The sequence below is a fragment of the Acinonyx jubatus genome, chromosome X, assembly GCF_027475565.1.
Source record: "Acinonyx jubatus isolate Ajub_Pintada_27869175 chromosome X, VMU_Ajub_asm_v1.0, whole genome shotgun sequence".
In the NCBI taxonomy this organism is placed as follows: Eukaryota; Metazoa; Chordata; class Mammalia; order Carnivora; family Felidae; genus Acinonyx; species Acinonyx jubatus.
Window position 1 is genome coordinate 35,492,182 of NC_069389.1, and position 21,896 is coordinate 35,514,077.

Genomic DNA, 21,896 nt, shown 5'->3' on the forward strand with positions numbered 1-21,896 from the left:
ACAAGTTTTTGAATTATATTTAGGAATGGATACAGCAGAACAATATCTTATCTATAGTATTGCGAGACAGTCTGCATCAACCACAGTATGTAGAAAAGCTAGAGAAGATTCTTCGTTTTGTCATCAAAGAAAAAGCTCTGACTTTACAAGATCTTGATAATATCTGGGCAGCACAGGTAAGGAATTTCAGATGGTGGCTATTCGGATTCTAAAAAGAGCTACTAAAAACTAATAGTAGTCGTTCTAAAATGAGATATGAAGGCTTACTTTGTTTGATTTGTAGTGTGTTTAAATGTTTATAAATCATTTATAGAAAGCCTGTCAAGAATCTAACCTAGTCAACGATATTTTAAATATATTCATCATTTACTGTATGTTTGGCAAAGGTTGGCAATTTGTACGTGGTTTTGTTTAGTATTTACTACAAATTTTTGAAGTATTTTCTCCCCCTTTTCTTTTTTTTAATACATATTTTTGAGAGAGACGGAGACAACATTAGTGGGGAGGGACAGAGAGAGGAGACGGGAATCCCAAGCAGGCTCCACACTGTCAGCACGGAGCCCAGTGTGCGGTCTGAACTCATGAACCGTGAGATCATGACCTGAGCCAAAATCAAGAGTCAAATGCTTAACCAAGACTGAGCCACCCAGGCACTCCATTATTTCTTTTATTTATATGATATTACATCACATATTGTAGGTGGTTTTAAATAAGAGTCAAACAGTAAATTAATATAAGGAATGTCTCTTGCAAGAATATAAGACATCTGTAATTGGTTTTTCATAAACTTTTAATGCAAAGAAAACTTCAATAGGAGAGTTAAATCACTATTTAAAAAGACCTATAATAATCTAAAGGATTTATAGCTTTTCTGAAGGATAAGTCACTTTTTTGGTTTCAGAGCCAGAAACTAGGTGATTTGATTATCTTAAATGCAAATTTCTATTCGGATCACTTAGGAAGTATTGTTGAGTTTTAGATTACAAAGCTTTGTTTTTTGAGTCTGTAGAAACCAAAAAAACTTTGTTTTCCTTTGAATGCTTAAGTTTCCAGTTTTGAAACAAGATCATTGGTGTACCTTGTTGTTCTACTTGCAGTGTTAAAATTGGCACGTTAAATTCAATAAACTTTAATAAAGGCTCACATGAATTCCCAAAGTATACATTAGCCTTGTATATCAAGGAATTAAGTTGTCCGGTTTTAGAGGGCAATTCTAAAACATTTAAAATGTTACGAGTTTTCTCATGGTACACACTTAGGTGAAGATGATGGGAATAGTTTGTCAATAATAGCTGTCAGACAGTATATACAACTTATCTGCTGTCCAGATTCTAATATGCTGCTTGCTCTTTGGTTTTTTAATAGGCGGGGAAGCATGAAGCCATTGTGAAGAATGTACATGATCTACTGGCAAAGTTGGCATGGGATTTTTCTCCTGAACAACTTGATCATCTTTTTGACTGCTTTAAGGTAATAGCATGGTAAAGTAGTGCCGCTTCATTTTTAATAAAATTAATTCATTAGATCTTTGAGTTGCTCTTAGCCAGTAAATACAGAAGTAGAAATTATTAAACAGTTTCAGGTGTGAAGGAATTGGTAGTTTTTTTCCCCAATAAGAACTTAATGTTCATTTTTATATTAATAGCCCTCATAAATAATTAAAAAAAATTTTTTTTTCATGTTTATTTTTGAAAGACAGCATGAGCAGGGGAGGGGCAGAAGGAGGGAGACACAGAATCCTGACCTGTCAGCACAGAGCCCGACACTGGGCTCAAACTTGTGAATCACGACATCATGACCTGAGCTGATGTCAGATGCTGAACCGACTGAGCCACCCAGGCGTCTCATAAATAAGGAATCTTTTAAACTCAGGTTGTCAATTTGGATTCCTTTCCTCTAGCAGTTTGAATTTCTATTAAAATGCTTAAGTGCACTGTAGGACTTCAGGGAAGGATGATTAGTTGTAATAAAAAAGCGTCAATAACACGGATTACCAATACCGTGGTATTCTGTGGTGAAATGCGTAGACAAGTGCAAATACAACTCATAAGGTATTCCAATTGCCCCTGTAGTGCTATCTGCATTGGTACCATCATGTATCTTTTAAGGCCATACTGGGTAGTGGTTTCTCTACAGTTGGCTGGTGTTGGGTTTGTAAAAACCATATGATTGGTGAATTTGTGGATTTAAGAACATGTGACCTTATGGCCATGTTAATAAGGGGTGTTGTATTAACAACTGGCATTAGATGACCAAAGTATCATAGGGGCACCTGGGTGGCTCAGTCGGTTAAGCATCTGACTTCGACTCAGGTCATGATCTCCTGGTTTGTGAGCGTGAGTCCCACTTTCTTTCTCCCTCTCCCTCTCTCCCCCCTCCCTCTCCCTTGTGGGATTCTCTCTTTCTCCCTTCCTTCCTGCTCCTCGCTCACTTGTGCCCTCTTATCTAATTAGTTAATATAAAATAAATTCTGATTGCTGGTGGTACATAAGTTGTTACAATCACCAGATTGATATTTCTCAAAGTGTAAGATTCTCATGACTCATCAGTTTGACATCTGGATAGGTCTTCTAGAGAAAGGCATATGTGCACCAGGGTGCACGTTTAACATTTGTAGCAGAATTATTTGTAATAGCAAGCAGAATTATTTGTAATGGATAAATTGTGGAACGTTCATATCCTGAAAGATCTCACAATGAGAAAAAGCAAATTTGAGCAATTCAACCATATGGATAGGTCTAATAAAGTTGAAGAAAGGAATAAAATCACACAAGAAGTCCTACATCTTGTTTGCGATTGCATTAACATAAACTTCAGAAATAGACCCAGCAAGCCTCTGGAGTGCTGCTTGCCATGTGTTATTTTTGACCTGAGTAATAGTTACATAGGTTTTTACATTATGTATTGTAGTAATGCTATATACTTGTACTACCTTTCTTGATGTGTCACAATAGAAGAAAAAAATGTGAAATACTGGTTTCTACCTCACAGCCAACTAAATCTGAATTGCTAGGTATGGGGCCTGAGAGCCTGTATTTTAAGCAGCGTTCTCAGTTAGTTGTATCTTAGGCAACATTAAAGTTGTAAATCATTGCCTTATGGAAAAATTCAGTTTGATATCTTTCAAAGGCAGCTGAGGAAATCATAGAGTCCATTATCATGGGTACTCTAAAGTTAATTGCCATTCATTTTTAAACTTGAGATGACTTCTGAAATACCACAGTGCATGACCAAGGATGGCCATGATGGAAGAAGGAAAGAGGTCAATTGTTACTACAGCCCCTGGACCCTCCTCTTTTGAGGATGGTCTAAATACAATAATAGGCTAAATGTAAACATGGTTCCATTTGATCTTTTTCCCCGTTGGCTTAGCAGGTATTTACTAAGCACTTACTGTTTGATAACAAGCACTGTTTTCTGAGCTCTTGTAACTTTCTACAAAAGATGATTCAAAGGAAACATGAAGTCCAGGTCAGTTTGCAGTTCTTCATGGACTGGAACCAAATGATTTCAGACTTGTTAATTAGCCTGAAAGTACCTATGTATTTGTGTATTTGCCCAGTCTAGTTTTTAAATGTTTTAGTTTCAGGTTTTTTTAGTTTATTTATTTATTTATTTATTTATTTTGAGAGAGAGTGACCGACCATGAGCTAGGGAGTGACAGAGAGAGGTGGGGAGAGAATCCCAAGCAGGCTCCATGCTGTCAGCACAGAGCCCAATGCAGGGCTCGATTTCTCGAACCTTGAGATCATGACCTTGAGCTGAAATCAAGGGTCAGATGCTCAACTGAGTGATCCAGGCGCCCCTCAATCTTTATTTTTGAAGTTTGTTTGAACCAGGATTCTTACTTTGTATTTGGTTGTGCACATCTTCTAAGTCTCTTTGAATCTACACTTTCCCCCTTTATCTTTTTCTTTCCTTGCAGTCTATTTGTTGGAAGAAACTGGATTGATTGTTGTGTTTATATCAATAGCATAAAATAGAGGCTTGGGGGTTTTTTGTTTGTTTTTTTTCCTTTTGCGAGAGTACATACATCCTAGGTGGTCATGTGCTCTTTATTCAGGAGGCATGTAATGCCTAGTTATCTTTCTTTATAAGATGTTGTTAATTATAATATCTAATGTTTCAGTTTTTTCCTGTATCCTTAGCAGTTTCCAGGTGTCTAGGAGGAATTAGAAGTATGCATTCAAGTTGTCTTCGAAGACATCCTTATTTATCTCATTGTAAATGTGTAATAATTCCATTGAAAGGATCTGCTATAATTTACATAGCTATCCTTCTGTTGTTTGCCTTTAGGTTGATTTCACTTTATTTTCCTATAAAGACTCATTGGCAACTTTATGCATAGAGCTTTTCTCATTCTTTAGCTGCATCCCTGGCCTTTACCCGTTAGATGCCACCATCATACACATCCCACCCAATCCCTATTGTATAAACTGGGCATTTATAAAAATACCATTTTCAGAGGTTCCCTCCCCCTCCCCCCCCCCATCGTATAGATTTAAAATTAGCATTATATCTTCTAAATGGAAATGGTGCTGTATCATTTCTGCATAAGTTAGAAATTGTTTTTACTGGTTAATAATAGACTTTGCTACAGCTGTTTGTTTTCATATGTATAATGCACAGTGCTCTCTTATCAGCTTTTCAAATTTATTTTGAACATCTTTGTATGTCAGGTTATGTTTGCCATCTTTTAACATAATTTTAAAGTCACAAATAACAGACTGAATCTACGGCAGTGGTTTTCAACAGGCCAGTTCTGCCCCTCACCCCGCTCTACAGAGATACTCAGCAGTATATGGAGATAATTCTGGTTCTCACAGCTGAGAGGAAGAGTGTCTACTATCTTCTGGGTAGAGGCCCAAGTATACTGCTAAACATTCTGTGCACAGAGCAGCCCCACAACAAAGATTTCTCCAGCCTCAAATGTCAATTCCAAGGTTGAAAAACCCTGGTCTTAGGTATTTAACTGTAAATAGAGACTTATTTTTGTCCTCATGTTTAAGTCTGCCCTATCTTATTTCTCATATATCACTAGAATAATTCTGTGCTCAGCTGCGTTTTCTGATAAACATAGTTAATCCCATGACACGTCATTTAATCAGTGATGGGCAAATGTGTTGTTTTCATGCCATATAAAATTTTTTTCTAGGCCAGTTGGACAAATGCAAGTAAAAAGCAACGTGAAAAGCTACTTGAGCTGATACGTCGCCTTGCAGAAGATGATAAAGATGGTGTGATGGCACATAAGGTGTTGAACCTTCTGTGGAATCTGGCCCATAGTGATGATGTACCTGTAGACATCATGGACCTGGCTCTCAGTGCCCACATCAAAATATTAGATTATAGTTGCTCACAGGTAAGGTGTGCTTCCTTAGCACACTTTTTCTGACCCTTCTTCCTTATCAGGATGGCTTAGGAACAGAATAGTTCCTGATTTTCTTGACATTGTTATTTTTGAAATTATCTTCAAGAATTAACTCATTTTCTTCATCTAAGTCCACCTTCCTCTTCTCAGGTCTCTAGGTCAGAATTTTGTTTCTCATCTGAAAAGCATTTAATCTCCTTGGGAGAAAGACAGTATAAAAAACAGATTATATAGTGGTAGAATTGTCAAATGCATGGTGCTGAAGTGTAAGTTTCAAATAGATCGTAAAGTACTGAAGGTGATGAGGGACTTTAGAGGTAAGAGAATTTGGGTTTTCTTTGCTCATGGGGAAATTAAGAACAATTAATAGAGTTTCCTCAATAGTAAAACACTTCGAGTCTTGCCTGTGAGAAAATCACACAACAGCTTCCCTGCATTCTGACTTGTGGCATGTAAACTGTTAACTTGCAGTAAAATGGAAATTGCTGAATAATTTTCAATTTGTGAAAACTATTTGCTACACCAGTGAACTGAAATTTAGATGAGAGCTAAGAAATTAAGTTCAAGTAGGTATATGATTCAGATGCTATTCAGGTTTTTACTATACTTGCTTGTGACAGTTCATTAAATATTTATTCAGTATCTTTGATACTGATAACTTTCTTTTTCTTTTTTTTTTTTTAAACGTTTATTTATTCTTGAGACAGAGACAGAGCATGAACGGGGGCGGGGCAGAGAGAGAGGGAGACACAGAAGGGGAAGCAGGCTCCAGGCTCTGAGCCATCAGCCCAGAGCCCGACGCGGGGCTGGAACTCACAGACCATGAGATCGTGACCTGAGCTGAAGTCGGACGCTTAACCGACTGAGCCACCAGGCGCCCCAATACTGATAACTTTCAATATAAATTATTTCAATTAAACAGAGACTCCATGTGCTCAAATAAGTAATCAAACTTAAAATTGTTAGGTACAGAAAACTGCATTTCTGATTACTATTGATTTAGGGGAAGGAATAAAGTAAATAAGGTATGGGAAGTAAAATATCATTGAAATAATTAGTTGAGTTTATAATACTTTCGTAACTGTTCTCCCTTTATCTTTTTGTATATGTGTTATGTCCTTAGTTTGATTTTTAGTGAAAAATTTTTTAACTTAGTTGCCATACCATTTTTTGGGTAAAATATAAATTTTCAGTGTTCTTCCTTCATTGTTGCTAAAACAAATCTATATAGAATAACAGGGTTATGTGTTATTGCTGAATTTTGTTTTATGGTAGAATCCTATAAAGCATTTCACTTTTTGTAGTTTTGGTAGTAAACGTGAAATAAAAATGGACTTAATGCTGCTTTTGTTTATTAAACCCTTTACTGCAATTATTACGTGTTTCTGAGGATAATCTTAAACCCTGTTTTATAATTGAAGCTGGAGTTTTTCTGAGTATGACCTACCTAAAACATTGAAATTGTTTGTTTAAGGACCGTGACACACAGAAGATCCAGTGGATAGATCGCTTTATAGAAGAACTTCGTACGAATGACAAATGGGTAATTCCTGCACTGAAACAAATTAGAGAAATTTGTAGTTTGTTTGGTGAAGCCCCTCAAAACTTGAGGTAAGGCTTTTAACAGAAAATCTCAGTATTTTTATTTTTGTATTTTATTGAAAAGAAATTACATTGTCACTTGGTAAAAGCAAACTTTTCAAAAGAAAATTAGAGTGGGGAGGGGGTGATAGGAGGCTGAGAGAAGTTTCAATTTGGAACCAAAAATTCATTTATCATATCCACATCCTTGACTTTATTGAGAACGTAAGCCACAATTAAATGATACGCATCAGAATCTGCAGTATCCTGTATTACTCATGAAAGACAACAAGATCTGGTTTAAAGTATTTTTTTTATTGATTTTAGCGAAATTTCGATTTAAATAGTGGTCTTTATATTATCTTACATGCTGAGTTCTTACTGGAATCATATTTTCTAGCATTTTTTGTTTATAAAAATTAGAATACATGATGTGAAAAGTTAAAAATAATATGCAGAGAATGAAAGCCAGGTGTAGTACAAAGAATATTTACAGTGAGGTCAGGATTCCTGGGTATGGCCCTTCCGTCTAACCAATCATACTATCTTGTAAAGATTTACTAATCAAAAGAAATGTGTTTTTCTTATGTGTAAAGTTAGATGATTGCCAAGGTCCTTTTTAGCTCTAGATTATTATGATTATGCCTAGGACAGAATAGGCCATATATGTTTTGGTTTTAATGTTTGAACTTTGTCTCATTTTTTTCTGGAGGCTTAAAAAATTATGAAATTTAAAAAGCTATAAGGATAAGCCTTGGAGAAAATCCAGATTTATGTCTTAGTAACTAACATTTTTTTCAGGGAGATATTTTGATTTGGGAGCCACTGTACGTAATGCCTTTTTGCCTTTCTCAATTGAATTAAATTTGTTGCAGAATATTTTACATACTCTCCCAGGGTACAGTGGCTTCATCTCCACTAGAATAGTAATGGCTCTAAGAGTTTATTGGTTTCAGTGAAGGTGGCAGAACAGGTTGGAAAGGAACTAGATGTCTTGTTGGTGATAACCTGTGGGCAAACATGGCTACAAACCAAGTGACCCAGAATGTACCTTGAATGGCTAATAAATCAGATTTTTTCTGAACGCATTTTCTTTGTTCAAATTTTTCACTCCAACCGTAGCATAATCTTGTGGTGCTAATCTTGCAAGGGTTATGTTCCCGTTTTACAATTTTGGAAATAATCCTGTAAACTGACACAAGTGCTTTGGTACTGCTATAGGACAGGAGTGGAAATTAGTCATTGAAGTAGACTCCCATGGTGTGAGACGGGAGAATATTAACATAGTGTCCACGTAAATGAGAATAACAGAATAAATGTCTTTTTGAAACAATATTTTATTTTAAATTGCTTGATCTTGTTATTGAAGTAAATGGCCAAGAGAGTGTAATTCTGTAATGACGGAGAAACCATTTTAAGGTTTTAAATTAGTAGCTAAGAATTTAGATTGTATAAGCTCTTTTGATTACAACAGAGTTTAATTGCCTAATTATATTGTTAAGTTCTTCTCGTTTCAGTCAAACTCAGCGAAGTCCCCATGTATTTTATCGCCATGACTTAATCAATCAACTTCAGCACAATCATGCCCTAGTTACTTTGGTAGCAGAAAACCTTGCAACTTATATGGAAAGCATGAGACTGTATGCTAGAGGTATGTATTATAAGCTAACATGAAATACGGGAAATAACAGCAACTTCTCGGCATTTGTTCTATCAATTACCTTAAAGATGACAACTATATTTTAAATGATGCAAGATAATTGGTTTTATTAGCTGTATTCTTTATGAGCTTATGTTCCACTTTTACTCTCAACTTCTATTCACCCTAAATTCCAACCCAGCATTGCAAAGCTCTCCTTATTAAATTGATTTACTTTTCTTCTTTGGGACTTCTGCCTGCCTGTACTGTAACTGGTTGCTACTTTCTTTGGAATGAACTTAACTCATTCTCAACCTTTGTTTCCTTACTACCACTATCTTTATTTTTTTTTCCTCAACAAAATTTGTTTTGTCTATGTCTATTGTACATATTATAGTTCCTTTATAATCCTAAGTCCACATTTCACAAGTGTTTCAGACTCTGAATTAGAAAATGCACAAGAATAACCAAGTGAAGCTATACGAATCTTCATGTTTATGTTGGTTTTCAAAGTGTGAATTTGTTTAAACGTGTCAGGGTAAAGTTTCCTGAGGTTTCAACAGCCAGTTTTTAAGTTCCTGCCATATGTAAAACTCGGTTTCAATACTCTTTTCCTCTCTGACAGCCGTGTCTATCTGTGCTAGAGTACAGATTGGTTTTTAGTACGTATTCTACCGTCATGTAAACCAAACTTTGTTCCCATAGCTGTAGATAGAAAATTTTATGGTTACTGAACATGCTACTCATTTAACATGTTATGCTAGATAAGAGTCTGCAGAAGCCAATAGTATATATTAAAAATGATTTTTAAAAGTTTATTTTTCGGAGAGAGAGAATTGGGGAGAGACTGAGAATCTCAGGATCAGCACTGTCAGTGCAGAGCACAACACAGGGCTTGATCCCGTGAACCACGAGATCATGACCTGAGCCAAAATTACGAGTTGGATGCTTAACTGACTGAGCTACTTAGACACCCCAAAAATGATATTTCTGATACTCATTTGAAGAGTAGATTGGGTTCTTGGCATTCTTGAATAAAATCTTAAGATGCTTATAAATCATAGGGTTTCTTTAACATTTACAGGATATATATTCCCATATAAAATTCAGATAAGCATAATAGAAAAATTAAGCAGCTCTTCAGGTATGCCACCTGATTGTGTTGGCTGTTTATTCTTCCATGTACCCCACCCTCTGGGCCAGCTGAGTCCTCCTAGGCAGTAGATTGTAGAGCTAGATAAGCAGTCTAAGCATCAGGAGGCTGTTAGGCCCCAGGCAATGATCTTTTATCATTTTAGGCCCGAGTTCCTTCTAAGCATCATAGAATAATTGGAGCAGTATAGACATGTGACCATGTGATTTATGTTCTGTACCAAATGCAACCAAAATCTGAGAGAAGCACCAGAGGTTTGCATGTAATACACCCAGTCACTGGGAGCCTCTGGGCTCAGTTTAGCATAATGTAGATTCTTTGTTAGGATCTCCTCTCTTCTTGCTGGTACAAAGTCCTCACATATGCCATTGCAGGCCTTCCCCCAAAATGGAGCCATATAAATCATACGCGCTGCAATGCTAATTTTGCTTACTTCATTTGTATGTGATGTTTTAATTTATTTCATTGCCAGAAGTTGAGTACTGTGCTGTCGGGACACTCAGGAGATGATGTTGCATGTGCAGTTCAGCCTCACTTGGGTTTCCAGCTTCGTTTTAGTCCAGTTCCATATAAGTCATTGCCTCTTCTCAATTTCATTGTCAAAAGAATGTTTTTCAGTCTTTAGTTTTCCCTCCTTAAATTGCCGGTAGTTCCATAAAATGAGAGGTATGACTCTTCATAGTCAGATTGTCTACTTGTGAAAAATGACATACACTAGCTAGGCGTATGACCTTGGGCAAGTTATTTATGTGAGAACAATGCCTAGTACATATTAAGCACTTGAGTTTTTGTTGCTATGGATGTTCCCTTAAATTCATTGACACACCTTATGTTTTTTTCCTAATTTTGATAACTTTTCCTCATTACGGTACTCCTCTGATTAAGACCTTAATCCTTAAGTATGGCGTGGGGGGGTGGGGGGAAGTATATTTTACAACTAGTAAGATTCTCCTACATAATAAGCTTTTTGCAGCATTAAGTCACTTCTGTGATAAGGTCAACCACCAATTTCTGAATTTGAAATTCTAAAGTAAATTACAGCCTTTGTCTCTGTATAATAGAAATGTTTTGTAAGATCTCATTAGGTATGAGACCTGTTATCTAGCAGGATACATCAAGGTTTCAGAATGTACTGATAGTCTTAATTTCTGGTAACTATTACATCAGCGTCACATATTTGTCCTGCTCATGTTTCATGTCCACTTGTGTCTTTTGCTTTGGAATAAAATGTTTTCACAGTACTTAGGTCAGCTGATTCTACCTCCTGTTTTATTATTATTTAGATAAAGTTAATGAGTTTATTAAAATTCCAGTATTTACTCCTGTATTCTTTTTTTTTTTTTTAAATGTTTATTTTTGAGAGAGACAGAGCGTGAGCCAGGGAGGGCCAGAGACAGACGGAGACACAGAATCTGAAGCAGTCTCCAGGCTCTAGGCTGTAAGCACAGAGCCTGATGCAGGACTCGATCCACGAACCGTGAGATCATGACCTGAGATGAAGTCGGCTGCCCAACCGAGCCACCCAGGCACCCCTCGTATGTTCTTACTAGTAGTAGTGCCTTCGGATAATGCTGCTTACTAAGTCATCCTTTAAAAGGTTTTAATGCATACAACAAAGTAAAAAACCACTTTTAACTTTCACTCAAGTTTTGCCTTATGATAGGATTGTCATTGTACTGACTTGAACGCTTATTGATAGTTTTATTTACCGTTTTTCCCTGGCTTCTAGATAGAAGAGCCTGCCATGGGGCTCGAACTCATGAACTGTAAGATCATGACCTGAGCCAAAACCGAGTCAGATGCTTAACAACTAAGCCACTCACGCACCCCTGCATTCTATTTTCTATAGACTACCACTTCCCCATGACTTCTTCCCAACCTCTTACATCTAGTACTGGCAATTTTTAGGAACGTTTTTCCACATAAACAATTTCTTCATGAGTGTCATTCACCAACAGTGCTGTGGGTTAAGTTCAAATCCTAGGCTAGACTTTCTCAGCTCTGGCTCATTCCTACACAACAGCCATGAAATATGGCTAAGTCTGTGTGGGTTCTTTGTGACTTAAAAAAAATTAATTTAGTATCCATTTTATGAATGGCTTATAGTTCTCTAGAGTGATGGTTATTTCCAAGGTCTGTGTAAGGAAAGTAAATATGATCCTCCAACATCTTACTTTAGAAATTGAGAAAGGGCTTAAAGAATCTTGTTGACCTGTCAAAAAAAAAAAAAAAAAAATAGGAGTTGGCTCTTACTGGTGAAAATTAGGCCAAAATAAATAAAAGTAAACCATTAAATGAAGTACAGACTCTTCAGTCTATGCTGAAAGAAAGGGAAGTATCAATTAATATATGTGGAACATGTGATGATCATAAAAAACCAAGGGATGAGGGATTTAATTTTTTGAATGGTGGGAGTAAGATGCTCAGTGGATCTTCTCAACAAAAGAACCATTTCACTGAAGAAAATTTTAAAGTTTTTTTTTTTAATTTTAATGTTTGTTTAGATTTGAGAGAGAGAAAGAGAGCATGAGCAGAGGAGGGGCAGAGAGTAAAGGAGACCCAGAATCTGAAACAGGTTCCAGGCTCTGAGCTGTCAGCACAGAGCCCGACGTAGGGCTCGAACCCACGAACTGTGAGATCATGCCCTGAGCCGAAGTTGGATGCTTAACTAACTGAACCACCCAGGCACCCCATGATTTGTGAGAGACGGGCTGTGAGGATGAAGAGCTCAGCAGTTAGGCTTCAAGGGATTCACCTTATTTGGACAAGAGCATGCCATTCCCAAGAGTATTATTAAAATTTTGGTGAAGAACAATTAGGAGGGTGCTTGCAGCTCCGTGTACTCATATTGGTAAATGAAACAGCAGAGCAGCAGGAGTTTAACAGATTTTAGATCAAGAGACAAGATGAGCCCTCCTGGGAGTAGTCAGCCCTAGGGGGTCACGTGTTAGGTTGCACCCACTCAGAAGCAATCAGAGCAAGACCGGGACAAGTTGAAAACATTCTTAAGTTCACGCACCATTCCATTAGCAAAGGTTTTGAGCTTCAGTGGCTGAAGTATTTAAATTGAATTTCTGATCAAACCCTGGGTGAATAATAAGCTACCCTTACCTGGGGACAACTCTTAGGAAGCCAGGCTTGAAAGTAAAATTTGATCCCTTTTGAAAGTAAAAGGAATAAAACGTATTCCTTGTAGTCAAGAAGACTATGCATCATGCCTCTGCACCTCCTGAGTGAGTGGGAAGAAAACATCGCAGCTTTGTCATTGAATGTGGGGCATAAACATACTCCTTGAACTGGGATGGTAGCTTCCAAGCCACTCACATCCACTGGTAAAGGGTAAAGGGTAATAATCTAGCCAAAGCGGGACTTAATTACAGCATTTCACCAATAAGGGGCTTATGTTGTAAGTAGCAGGAACAGCTTACATATAGCAAGGCTGAAAGGTAAAAGGAGGAAAAATACTGTGGGTGAGATAGACCTCAGAGAGTTCAGACTATTCACTAAACAACCAAGCAAACAACACCAACCTGGGAGTTGGTGGGTGGTGTCAAAATTAGGTTGCTATAATATATTTAAATACCCAGATTTCAACCAAAAAAAAATTAAAGGTGTCACCCGTATATATACAGACCACAGAAACTGCCTCTGAATGGGCCCAGATGGTAGACTTTGCAGACAAAGACTTGAAAGCAGTTACTACAAATATGCCCAAGGAGCTGTATGAACTTGTGTCTAATGAATTAAAGGAAAGTATCGTGACAGTTGAGAATAATGTCAACGAGATAGAATTTTTTTCTTTAAAAGAGTAGGAATCAAATGGAAATTCTGGAGTTGAAAACTCCAATACCCAAAATGAAAAATTTGGAACAGGGGCTGAACAGAGCTTCCAAGCTTGCGGAAGACTCAATCTGAATTTAAGATTGATGAATAGAGATTATGCAATCTGAAAAACAGTGAAGAAGGAATGAAAATCCTATAGAAATACTGGACATCGTTAAGAGTACCAACATGCATGCAGTGGGAGTACCGGAAGGAGATGCAGGAGACAGAAGGGAGCAGGAAAAAACATCATCACCGAAGACTTCCTAGATGGATTTAGAAACCTTAACCCATATACCAAGAAGCTTAAAGAATTCCAAGTAAGGTAACGTTAGACCCAGATGCAGGCACTTCATAGGTGTACGAAAATTTGAAAGTTGTAAGAGAAAAATGAACTCTTCATAAGGAAACACAAGTAAAATTAACAATTTGTTTTGTAGAACATTGGAGACTAGAAAGTATTAGGATAAATGTATATGAAGTGCTAGGGGCAGTGGAGGGACCTGACAACTAAGTAACATACAGCAAAACTATCTTTCAAAAATGAAGACAAAATAAAGGCATTCCCAGATAAATGCTGAGAGAATTTATTGCTAGCAGACTTGCCTTGCAAGAAATACTAAAGAAAGTAATTAGACTGACAGGTGACGCCAGTCATTCAAAGCCTAAGGGGGGAAAATATAGTTATGCCTTGTTTTACTGCTTTTTGAAGATAACTGCATATTTTACAAATTGAAGGTTTATGACAACTCTGCATCGAGCAAGTTTATATCAGTGCCATTTTTCCAGTAATATTTGTTCACTTCATGTCTCTGTCACATTTTGGTAATTCTCAGGATTTTAAACTCTTATTGTATTTGTTAAGGTGATCTGTGATTGGTGATTATGACTTGAGCACTCAAATAATTACCATTTTTTTAGCAATAAAGTATTTTTAAGGTATTTACGTTGTGTTTTAAGACATAATGCTATTTCATGCTTAATAGACTATAGTATAATGTATACCTAACTTTCATATGCATTGGAAAGCCAAAGACTTCATCTTACTTTATTGCAATACTTGATTTGTTTTGGGGGTCTGGAACCAAACTTGCAGTATCTCTCGTGTGCCTGTAGAAATTTTGAACACTATAAACCCATTATCCATACCTAACAGGCATATAAGGAATACTCCATCCAACAAGAGCAGAATGTACTTTCTTCTCACGTACAAATAGAATATTTTGTAGGACACACCATATTCTAGGCCATACAGAGTAGGATTTTTGTCCACAGTTGAATTAAATTGTAAATTAAGGAAATTTGGGGATTTCACAAGTTCGTGTCCATTATATGCTCCTGACTAACCAGTGGGTCAAAGAAGAAATGACACCTGTGAAATGAGAATATACTGAGATGAATGAAAACACAAAATGCGGTAACTTTGGGAGAGTTGCTAAGTCAGTGCTCAGAGGGAAATTTATACCTCTGAGTGTTCATAGTAAAGAAAACAGTTACCAAATCAGTAACCTTCAGAAACTAGGAAAGAGCAAACTAAACCCATAGAACAAAGGAAGGAAATAAGATTAGAGTTGAAATCAAGTAAGGTAAGGGAGAGAAAACTTAGAGATCAATGGAACTGAAAGTTGGTTTTTTGAAAAGGTCAGCAAAATTGACAAACCTGTAGCTAGGCTAAGAAAATGAGACTCAATTATGAAAATCAAAAGTAAGAGGCCAGCTCTACTGATCTTACAAAAAAAATAGAGTACCAAATTGCTGAAATTGGAGAAGCAATTAAAATTTTGAATAAATTTAAGTGAAAAAATTGAATGAGTAACAAAGAAACCACAAAGAAATTCTGGGACCAGGTGGTTTCATTGGTGAATTTTATTGAACATTTGAAGAATTACCACCACTCCTTCACAAATTCTTTCAGAAAATAAAAGTACACTTCTCAATGCCTTCTGTGAAGCCATTATTACCCTGATACCAAAACAATACAAAGACATCAGAAGAAAACTACGGACCAGTATCCCTTATGAGTAAAGATTAAAAATCCTTTAAAAAAAAGGGGGGGGGGAGGGCAAATCAAATTCAGCAACATATAACAAGGACTATGTATCATGACTAAATAGAACATATGTCTGGAACACAATGTTGATTTCACACCCAAACTCCATTGTGATACACCAATAGAATAAAGGACCAAAACTGCTTCTCAGTAGGTGAAGAAAAAGTATTTGACAAAATCCAATACCTTTTCATTTTAAAATCATTGAACAAACTAAGAATAGAAGGTGACTTTATCAACCTGATGAGGGGCATCTCAAAACTCTCCTAGCTAACTTCATACTTAATGGTGAAAGATCTGCTGCTTTCCCCCAGGATCAGGAATGAGATAAAGATGTGTATGCTAATCACTTCCATTTAACATTCTGTGGAGGTGCTAGCCTGAGCAACTAGGCAAGAAAAATGAGCATCCACATTTGAAAAGAGGCATAGCTATCTGTAATTACAGAAATCAACACTTGTATATAGAAATCTTTAAGAATCCACTAAAATCTATTAAAGCTAATAAATGAGTTAAACTAGATGGCAGGAATTAAGATCTGTGTACAAATGTCATTTATATTTCTGTATGCTCAGTAATGACCAACCTGAAAATAAAATTAAGAAAATAATTTTATTTACAATAGCTTCATAAAGTATGAAATACTTACAATTGAACAAAAATACAAAAGTTGTTTGTACATTTGTTATTTTTTAAGATTTTTTAAAAAGTAATCTCTACACCCAATGTGGGGCTTGAACTCATAACCTTGAGATAGTCACATGCTCCATTTACTGAGCCAGCCAGGCACCCCCAAAATTTGTACATTTTAAACTATGGAACACAATTGTGGAAAGCAGTTAAAGATCTAAATAAATGGACAGACAGCCCGTGTTCATTGAATGGAAGACTTAATATTGTTACAGTCATTGTACTCTGCAAATTGATCTACAGATTCAAAATAATCCCTATAAAAATCCCAACTTACTCTTGTACAGAAATCGATCAGCTGATCCTAAAGATCATGGAAATGCAAGGGACCATTGGACCATGTAATAGCCAACATAATCTTATTTGCTGAAAACCAAAGTTGGCTGACCTATATATATAATAATTCCTGATTTCAAAACTTAATACAAAATAAACAACACAGTGTAGTACTAACATGAGAATAGATGTATGCATCAGTGGAATAGATTGTCTAGAAATAAATTGTTAAATTTATGTTAACTGATTTTTGTGAGTGGGAAGAATATTCAGTGGGAAAAGTGATTTTTTGATAAATGTTGCTGGAAAGTTTGTATATGCACATCTAGAAGAATAAAGTTTGATCCCCTACCTCACACCATACACAAAACTTAAAATAGATCATAGACCTAACAGTATAAAAGTCTTAGGAAGAAAACAAATTTTTGTGGCCTAAGGAGGAGAAAAGGTGGTGTATTGGAGCACATCAAAGCTTAAAACTTAACTGCTTCAAATGATTCAATAAAGTAAAATGACAGTCCAAGAATTGGAAAAAAAAAATCTAAGTCCTATGTCTAATAAAGGACTTCTATCCAAAATATGGAAGAACTCTTAACAATTAAAACACAACCCAATTAGGAAATGGGCAGAGGATATTGTATTTCTCCAATGGCCAAAAGCACAAAAAAGATGCTCAGTATCATTAGTTACTAAGGAAATGTGAATCAAAACTACATTGAGAACCTACTTCACACTTAGGATGACAAAAATAAAGATGACAAACGTTTACACAGCTCAGACTATACTAAAAATCATTAAATTGTAAATTTCATGGTATTTGAGTTATGTCTTGATGCTTTCTCAAAACTGAGCTGCTTTTATGAGTTATTAAACAGTCTCTAGGCAATTTGCATTCTGTAATGACAAGAACCAATTTATGTTAGCCATAGCCACTTGGATTTAGTTTTGTCTGATTTAATATCTCCTGCTCTCGTCAGTTGGATGCGACAAGAGTCACAAATGCATCATTGTCTTTGGCTGCTAACTAGAGCTGAATGTTTACAAGGAAGACCACCATACATGCTGTTTATGTTCTGGCAGCCCAGAATCTCCTCTGTAGTAACGTGTCAAGTCTCTCCCTTTCTATTTAGCAATGAGGGATCGTCTTATTTCTCGACTATTTATTCTTGATTATTGACATTCGTTGAATATTTTCAAAGTTCTAACCTGTGTTCAGGTTCTCCAGGGTTTTTTTGTGTGTATTTTTTTAAAGGAGGCTTTATGCCTAACATGGAGCTCAGACTCACAACCCCAAGATCAAGAGTTGCATGCTCTACCAACTGAGCCAGCCAGCTGTCCAGGGTCTAGTTCTTGATAAAGTGCTGGCACCTAAAAAGGGATGGGGGTATTAAAACTAGTGGGTAAAAGTTTAAGAAGCAAGATTACTTACATAGTCTGAAGGCATCTCCCCACTACTTAAGAAGAAGAGAAAAATAGTAAGTTTACACTGCAAAATCCTAATGGAAACACTTTGACCAAATGATCAAAGTTAACTTCGGTATTGTATCAGTGTTAATTGTAATGTGTTTATTTAAACAATGTCTTCGTTATTTGGAAATATTTAAGTATCGGGGGAGTGGGGGCAGGTACAGAGCTATGTCTTCAACTGACTGTCAAATGGTTTAGAAAAATTACACTTAGGTTATATGTGGCAACTAATGAAATAGATGCAGCGAAATGTAAACAACTGGTCAATGTGGGTGAAGTTGATAAGGGAATTCACCCATTATTTTTGAAACTTGTGTTAGATGTGAAATTACTAAAATATAAAATTTCCCCTAAAAAGGAACATGGCAGGCGAACAAAGCTGTGCATAAACTCCTTGTTTAGACAATAACAAAAAAGGCAACTGAAGTCCATTGATGATTCAGATATTTCAAGACTAATTCTCTGAAAAAGAAAAGTTCTACATAGTTGATTAGAATTTGATCTTCTATCCAGTTTCTTGAGAAACTGCTTTAAGTCTGCATCTTGAGGAAATGGACTTTGATGGAAGTTGAGAAAACATGTTTAGGACTTTTGGTAGATGGCAATACATGTGGAAGTAGAAAGCGGTTCTAATATATTTTGCTTTTCTTCCAAAAACATTAAAGGCAGATATTTGTTTAAAGTTTATTTTTTGAGAGCCCGTGCACACAGCGGGGCAAGGGCAGAGAGGGAGAGAGAGAATCCCAAGCAGGCTCTACACTGTCAGCACAGAGCCCGATGCGAGGCTCGAACTCACAAACCATGAGATTGTGACCTGAGCCGAAATGAAGAGTGGGATGCGTAACCGATTGAACCACGCACGTGCCCCGAAAAGCAGATGTTTTTAAACACTCTATGTTCCATATATGTTCCATCTTTACATCAGTCCCAAGATTTTCTTCAGAGAAGAAACCACTAGTTTTGAAGTTTTTTACTATTTCTGGAAGGTCTCAAACAATTAGAATTCTTTGGCAGTAGGACACACGTACCATAAAGTCCATGATCTGGTATGCAAATATCAGTAATTAATGTTAAAGGGAAGCCACACAATTTCTTGTTCCTCCATACTTTGTACAACTTGCTGGAAGAAATGTCAATGATTTCCTCATGTTTGATAGCACTTGTCAGCATTTGCTTCGTGTCTCTTTAGCCCCAAGCCACAGATGAACTTGACCATTTCCAGGTCACACCACTTTTTCCAGCGAAGTCAAAACAGAAAACAACTGTCCATAGTGTTTTCAGTACAGTGGGTTCTTTTTAAGATTTTTTGCTGTGGCCTTTCATTCCAAATAGACTTTTCCACCCATTGTATATTTGAAATCAATGTAAAACCAAAGAGTTTACTACTAGCTTTTTTTTTTTTTTTTAAGAAGGAATTTATAGTTTAAGCTAGGCTTAGTGACCAACGCTTACCCATGGTCATGATTGAAGGGTAAGTTCTTTGGAATTTCTATGAGACTGTTCTAGACTTTTGTAACATGCTGCTGGTAATAACTATGATAACTGTACAGAATGGCACCTTATGTTTTTAGGTAAACATGAGTAATATTTTAACTAATTTTTCTCCATGAAGGTAGTTGTTAGTAGAACAGGAAGGAAGTTGAAACAGTTTTGTCTTGGTAGCTTATTTTCACAGATCGCTCGGGTCAGTCTTAGGCTGTAATCAAAAATTGCTTGTGTATACAGATAAGGCAAAAGGGCTGTGATGAAAAATTATTTTTGATAGCACATATAAAAGATCATTTTCTTTGGTTATGTAAAAGAAAAGCTTATTTTTGTAGGGAAGGTAGGAGATGGGTAGAAACCATCAATAATTAATTAGTAAACTTCAGGTTGCCTTTTAATAAAAAATTAATGGCTTTTTAACTGACTTAAATTTCTGTTGATTAAATTTGGTGATGTGAGTATCCATGTGTATAATGCCTGATTTTTCTTAATTTGCAGATCATGAAGACTATGACCCACAAACTGTGAGGCTGGGAAGTAGATATAGTCATGTTCAAGAAGTCCAAGAACGGCTTAACTTCCTTAGGTTTGTTTTAAATTATCGGTGTTGCTCTCTTTAAGACCCAGATAAGGAATGCTTAGTTAATGTGCTGTATGGTTAGGTCTTTGTTAGGTGATGTTTTCCCCTGCCATCTCGTATTTTCCCACGTGGAAATGATTACCTGAAAGTCCCAAGGACATTTCCCTATGTGTTTATTGTTAAATACTTTAAAATTATTGGCTGATTTTTAACTCTTATTCTTTGCAATATTTGAACACATCTTAAGCTTTTGTATATACTTGTCCTTCATGTTTCTTTATGCTAGAAATAGGTTTATTTTTAGAGAATAAATTTCCATACTTTGACACAACCAGCTAGAGAATCATATTGACCTTAATGGTATCCTAGTCCGTAGGGAAATGGAGTCAAAAGGCTGCTGGCCCAGCACCTCGAAAGAGTGGTTTGCATCCAGTGGTGTCTTGTTCATCCTAGCAGTGGCTGACAGAGGCCATCTGAATGAATAACATTATTCTGATGGGGATGAAGAAAAGAGGTTTATTCCCTTGAGCCAAAGCTAAATGTAGTCCCTGGCTGAATTTGAATTTGCTCAGGGATAATTAGCCTTTAATGATCATAGACTTCACAGATTTGAAATTGTTAAAAAGTTTTGTTGATGAGCGGTTTCTTGTGAATTCAGAAACTGCAGGCTGCAGAAGTGCTTATTCAGTTCCTAAGTGTGCTAAGAGAGATGCCCAGATTGTCGGTGCTTTGGGAAATCTATTGCGTTTATTATTTTGATACATTGGAGAATTTTCTCCTAAGCTCAGTTAATTAGGGACTTGTTTATTGAACTGTGTGCTTATTTACTGGAAAACATTTACATAAATAGTTACATAATGATTGTAACTTGAGGAAAAACTCTAGCCACCAAATTCCAAGAAATTTAGCATTGGTTTAAAGTGAAATGTTTTTTCTGTGTGTGTTTTGATTTTCAACCACCTGGATAGAAGGACCTGCCTCCCCAGATTGAGAATCACTTCCATAGTGAGTCATCGTTATTGATGGGTTTGTGTTGTATCCCGTAGGTTTCCTAGAACAGAAAAATGGTTATGAGTCCTACTGTATTCAAGTTTGGAATCAGAGGACCTATTCTGCTCCTTGCTTTGTTAGTACCCGTCTTCATGACTTGTAGCAAAACACACTCAAGGGAAGAGAACCTCACATTACTTACAATATACTTGGCCTGTGTTAAACAGTTTACACTTAATCCTCAGAGCAATGCGGAAGGCAGGTATTATCCCCATTTGATTCATAAAAAAATGGAGATTGACATGGCTTAATAGCTTCTTTGATATCTGGAAGCCCATACATAATGGCATTGCACTGCTCGACTGGATCTGTCTGACTTCAGGGTCGGTGCTCTTTATATTAGACCAGTGATTTTTGGAAATGTCTTGGAGCCTTAGGGCTTCTAAGGAGCTTCCTCCAAGATTTCTGAACAAGCGGTGGAGATTTGGTCCCCATTTCTTCTTTCTTTCCTCCTCTTCCCAACAACTAGGGCAGCCCTGCTTTTATATATCAGACTTGAGAATAGAATTTTTGCTTTAAGAAAGTTTTCTGCTTGTTGTACTTTAAAAAAACAAACAAAAAACTTTGAAAACAAATTCATGTTACCACACAGGACATTGTTGCATATCATATCTATAAGTTAGAAGTAGCAGGGTTAGGTAGGACAAGGTGCTAGATACCTTCTTTAAGCTCACCAATGCTTTTAAAATATCAAAGACCCTAGAGTTGAGATCCCAAAATGCTTTGAGATAA

At 36.5% G+C, this 21,896-nt stretch overlaps 1 protein-coding gene across 2 annotated transcripts in view; it reads left to right on the forward strand.

The window, feature by feature from the left end:
• The window catches only part of USP9X (ubiquitin specific peptidase 9 X-linked), a 132,186-nt gene that overhangs the window by 47,207 nt on the left and 63,083 nt on the right, over positions 1 to 21,896 (forward strand). The window contains exons 10-15 of one of the 2 annotated variants that reach the window (XM_027054125.2): positions 24 to 176; positions 1,366 to 1,470; positions 5,156 to 5,362; positions 6,846 to 6,982; positions 8,455 to 8,603; positions 20,033 to 20,120. In XM_027054125.2, the coding sequence (XP_026909926.1) occupies positions 24 to 176; positions 1,366 to 1,470; positions 5,156 to 5,362; positions 6,846 to 6,982; positions 8,455 to 8,603; positions 20,033 to 20,120 (839 nt within the window). The remainder of the gene's footprint in view (positions 1 to 23; positions 177 to 1,365; positions 1,471 to 5,155; positions 5,363 to 6,845; positions 6,983 to 8,454; positions 8,604 to 20,032; positions 20,121 to 21,896) is intronic. The other variant, XM_027054126.2, reaches the window with a different exon arrangement.